This window comes from Neoarius graeffei, chromosome 12 (genome assembly GCF_027579695.1).
Source record: "Neoarius graeffei isolate fNeoGra1 chromosome 12, fNeoGra1.pri, whole genome shotgun sequence".
Taxonomy (NCBI): domain Eukaryota; kingdom Metazoa; phylum Chordata; class Actinopteri; order Siluriformes; family Ariidae; genus Neoarius; species Neoarius graeffei.
The window spans coordinates 25,550,780-25,555,596 of NC_083580.1; the positions used below are offsets into that span (position 1 = coordinate 25,550,780).

General features: G+C 37.1%; 1 protein-coding gene across 4 annotated transcripts in view; it reads right to left on the reverse strand.

Annotated features, from left to right (window-relative positions):
• Nucleotides 1-3,293: 3,293 nt before the first annotated feature.
• The window catches only part of ap3b1a (adaptor related protein complex 3 subunit beta 1a), a 286,193-nt gene continuing 284,669 nt past the window's right edge, over nt 3,294-4,817 (reverse strand). For all 4 annotated transcript variants that reach the window (XM_060935722.1, XM_060935721.1, XM_060935724.1 and 1 more), the window contains one exon: nt 3,294-4,797. In XM_060935722.1, coding sequence (XP_060791705.1) covers nt 4,647-4,797 — 151 coding nt within the window. In that variant the 3' untranslated portion in view covers nt 3,294-4,646. The remainder of the gene's footprint in view (nt 4,798-4,817) is intronic.

Below are 4,817 nucleotides of genomic sequence, written 5' to 3' on the forward strand. Positions count from 1 at the left end.
GTGGCGTTTGCATGTTCTCCCTGTGTCTGCGTGGGTTTCCTCCGGGTGCTCCGGTTTCTCCCACAGTCCAAAGACATGCAGGCTACATTAATTGGTGGCTCTAAATTGACTGTAGGTGTGAGTGTGGATGATTGTTTGTCTCTATGTGTCAGCCCTGTGATAACCTGGTGACTTGTCCAGGGTGTACCCTGCCTCTTGCCCATAGTCAGATGGGATAGGCTCCAGATAATGGCTGGATGGAATTTTTGTACTATATGCTCTGTTTACAGAATGCACAGAAATGGCATTGAAAAGCGCGCGATATTTTTGCACTGTTCTGATCCGGTAACTATCAATGAATAATCACCTCAATAGCGCCCCTATGGGGTACATTTACCACTTTTAACATCATCCACAACTGAGTCAAGTATAAAGATCCCCTTGATCTTTCTGCCGTAAAAATCAGTGAATGACATTTTGATTTGAAGTGAGAATGCGTTGATCATGCAAGCGCAGTTTTCGCACAACATTCGCTTGGCAGCGCTAATAGTTCACCGCGCGTTTTCTTGACCTTCCTAGCAGCATTTTGTGGTCTGTTGCTCAACAAATCTGGGAAATTCACCAATAATCTACAGTCGAGATCATCTCCTGATGGATTCACAAGGTTCTGTATCATCTGTAGTCAGTGCCTGGAAAATTGACCATTTTGGGTTGTGTGCACATGATTTCATGTCAGATTTACAGTAACTTCCCTTGGTCCAATTTCACTTTGGTTTGTATTTCCTGCATACGGAGGCTTGGTTGTTTAATGCAGCGCATATATAACCGTGCGTCTTGATTTTACCATGATCAGGAAAAGATTTTGGAGCTTTGAGTCATGACTGAGCTAGCCGACATTACTTTAACATGATAGACAATGTTAGTATAAGTAGTTCATGGATGGTTGAAAATATACTGGTAAACAGCAGTCAACATTTACACAAACTATTTTTTGAAGAAAAAAAATCCTTGCTCTCCTTGATTTTCATTTAGCGCTCAAACCTGCAGTAAGTTACCCATCTGAATGAGAAATGCTCTTTTATGTTCTGCTTATTTCTAACCTAGCTCATTGTAATCTTATACTGTAACTAGCAAACCAATGAGTGAATTAAGTGATGGTATTAAACCAAGGCAGCCAACACGAGCTAGATTTCATCATTTACTACTGACTGTATGTGATCTTAAAATGTAACTCAAAGTAACTTACTTTTTTTTTTTTTTAAGTCAGCAACATACTAGAAAGACTATGAAGAACTCCATGCTGAGGGTTTGTTACAACAGTATACAGAAGAACAAGATCTGGCTTTGCTAAGAGCTTTAAGAGTTCCCTGTGGGTATTGGAAAGTGTGTTCACATTCAAGAGGCTTGACTGTCATGTCCAATATTGTCAAATTACCTCAACCCCACCGCATCATCAAACAATTTCTATAAAATGCATTAATGCCAAGGAAAAATATTGGGGAGATATCAAGGTCAACTGAACTTGTAAAAATGACTGACAAATAAAATAAAAAACACTCTATTCCTGAAAATAATTAATGGAGATATAACCTAAAATATAGTTTTGTCAGCTCTCTCTTTGACAATCATGGGAATAGGTGGTTTAAAAATTGTACTGCAGCCAGCCCCTAGAGGGCCTCCAACACATTTTGGAATCACTTTTTAAGTCCCTGTTACAATTTCCATACATACACTGTGTCTATGGGATTTTGGAAAATCCAAATGATTGTAAATTACTCTAGATGACACCAAAAGAATAACCGTCATTTCCCAGTCATAATTCTAGTTATTGGGGAGAAAGTATATATGGAAAGCTAAAATCCAACTACTGCTTTCAAACCTGCTCCTACCTTGTGAGATTAACAGCTCACCCACAGCTAAACTATTAACTAATGCCAAACACTGCATAATTTAACAACAAAAATGCACTTATTTTCCCCTTCTCTTTGCTTTGTGCCTGTTCAGCATTTGTCTCATACAGACAGACACTATACACATTTATCATTTATTCAAGGGCCACGTTTTATGGCTGAATTGCTGTTGCACAGTATATTTCACTGGGCCCCAGGAGGGAAGCCTGAGGTACTGCTGACATTAGAGCTGTTTTATCATTAGAGGCTATAATTCAGTTGACCAGAAAAGTAAAATTGCCACACCCCACCCAAAAAAAAAAAAAAAGGATTTAGCAAGCTATCATGTATAGAGGAAAAAAAAAAAAGATATAAAAAAAAAAGGCAGGTCAGTTAAGCAATGGAAGTAAGTTGTGAGTACCGGTTTATATTGAGAAATAATGATACTTTAACAGTAGAAATGTACAACAGATGAGTTTATGAAACATTTAGGAACATCAAATAAAATGCCTTGCATATGACTGTGCGCGCTCACATCTTTTACAGTATTCAGATAATCCAAGACTTCATAGGAGGATTGCATGGGGTGATAAACAAGGACCCATGTTAATAAATTTGTCATGGATCCCGAGGTCTGACTGGTTGTTTGCTAATGAAGAGTGACATGTTCAAGTTTTACTGAGAGCATATCCATGTGTATAAATTCAAATCTCGAACAGATGTGAGAAAATGCAAATTGGAAAAGTCTGCATATGGGAAAACTTAAATCTTAATTTTCAAATTGGGTTAAAAAAATATGAGAGAAAAGAAAAATTACCATAATCTCCATTCACAAATATTTTCCATAAGCCAAGCATAACTTTCTTTGTGCCATGTTCTCACAAGCACTTTCTTGAAACACAAATTTGAGTCATATAGATGGAACCACACGAACACAATCCTGGCAATTAATTCCCAGGGTCTTATTTAAGGCACGAACGAGCCACCTACAGCCAGATACTAATTAACAGCTTGGTTGCTGTTACAGCATGTGGCTCAAATAAGCAGTTGCCATGGCAATACAGTCATAACATGCGCATAAACATTTTCAGTGTCATTGCAAAGCTTTGATAGCTCTGTGTTTTTATAAAAGGCATGGTTGAGTTTAAAAATAATTAGTGTCATTACTTGAATGTCTCCCAACTCTTTGTCTCTTGCTTTAGTTGGCAGCACGACAGAAACATGCACTTCAATCACAACATGGAAACATCAATGCCATTCAAAGAGAAAAATTTTCAAATGAACTTTATCACCAACAGAAGCAGTCCAAACTGGAATTAGCTTTTTCCTTATTGCCTCAATTACTAATTTAAGAGAAGCATCTATGTTTACATCTAAAAATGTTTAAACATTATTTCTGTAAAGAAAACATCATTTGTTTTACAATTTGTTTACACTGTTCTTTATTTCATATATTTTTTTAATCAATACAACAACTTTTCTAGCTAGGCCAAAACACAACAAACCCAGCAACCAAGATCAATAATTGTGTGCGTCTACATCCTAATGGTTTGGCATCCTTACAACCTACACTTAGGCAGGATGGAGAGAGATGCACTCACATTCTCATAAAAATGTCAACAGGATGACCTTTTTGATGATGGTACAGAGTGCAGGTGTACAAGATTTATAGCTATAGTCTGGAAAACCATGGGCTCTGATCCTGAATAAAGAGCTGTATGTAATAAAGGAGCATGAAAGTCCCCCAGTCTCCATCAATCTGTTGTGTAGGTGTATTCACCAGAGTTTTAATGCTTCTCTGTACTGAGTAAAGAATGGAATAACATTCATACATTTTAATGGTCATATAATTAATGGTAATCTGAGAGCAGTTGTTGAGATCCTTCCATAGAGAGATACAATACAGGACTATATAACATTCAAAACCACACTGTCCCACATAACAGTCTAAGAGACATGAAAGAATCTTAATCTGGTAAAAATTCGTGGGATCTGTTTGCCATCAGACTTACACAACTACACTGGGATTATAACCACAATTTGTTCCCCTGAAAATGTCATCAAATTTTAGAAAATTAGAATTATACAGGTTTAGAGCCTCATTTACAAATACCATTGAGATAATACATGAATGTTTTGCGCAAAATATACCAACTTCAATAAGTCTATTATGAGTTTACAGTAAACAGGTTTTCCACCTATTTTTCAAAACAGTGAAATATTTCTGAGCACAGGGAAGTGTGTCTGTGGTAATTGCACAGAGATGTGGTAAATAGAGAAAAGAATGGGGAACCCCCCCCCAAAAAAAAACCCCTGCTGCAATAGTCCTTCAACTCCTCTTATGCAAGTGATACCAAAATAACAGAAATAATTAAATTAAATTAAAGCAAATCACTTAAACTAGTGCTAAAATTTGCAACTGAGAATCAAAACTTGCATTCCATGATCTTTGGGTTTGATTTAAAAAAAAAAAAAAAACCACATGTAAAACATGTCAGGATGAATTTTGTGGTTTAACTACAGATAACAGGAAGGTTGTTCACATATAGTCCTGAATATTTATTTAAAAAAAAAAAAGTAGGTTTGAAATGGATTAGAAATGTTCAAAATGCTGGTACAAATATAATTTTTTACAATATTGGGGGGAATGTGCATTTGGCTTGCCCTTTACAGTCACTGGAACTGAAATAAGTTGTTTTTTTCTCTTTCAATAACATACAAAATCAGCATGTGTATTCAAGGGTTAGTAGGGTGTGTGTGTGCAGTAGAAGGTGCATTCTAGGGGGCACCAAGTGCTATCTGGAGCTCGTGGAGCAGCATGGAGCCAATGACAGTCTTTTCTGTGTTGACAGTAACTTGAGCGCTGGCATCTTTCTGTACCACACACACCAACACCAGGGTGCCGGAGCTCACCAGCTTGGCTGCAAACCTACACACAGACATAAAAAT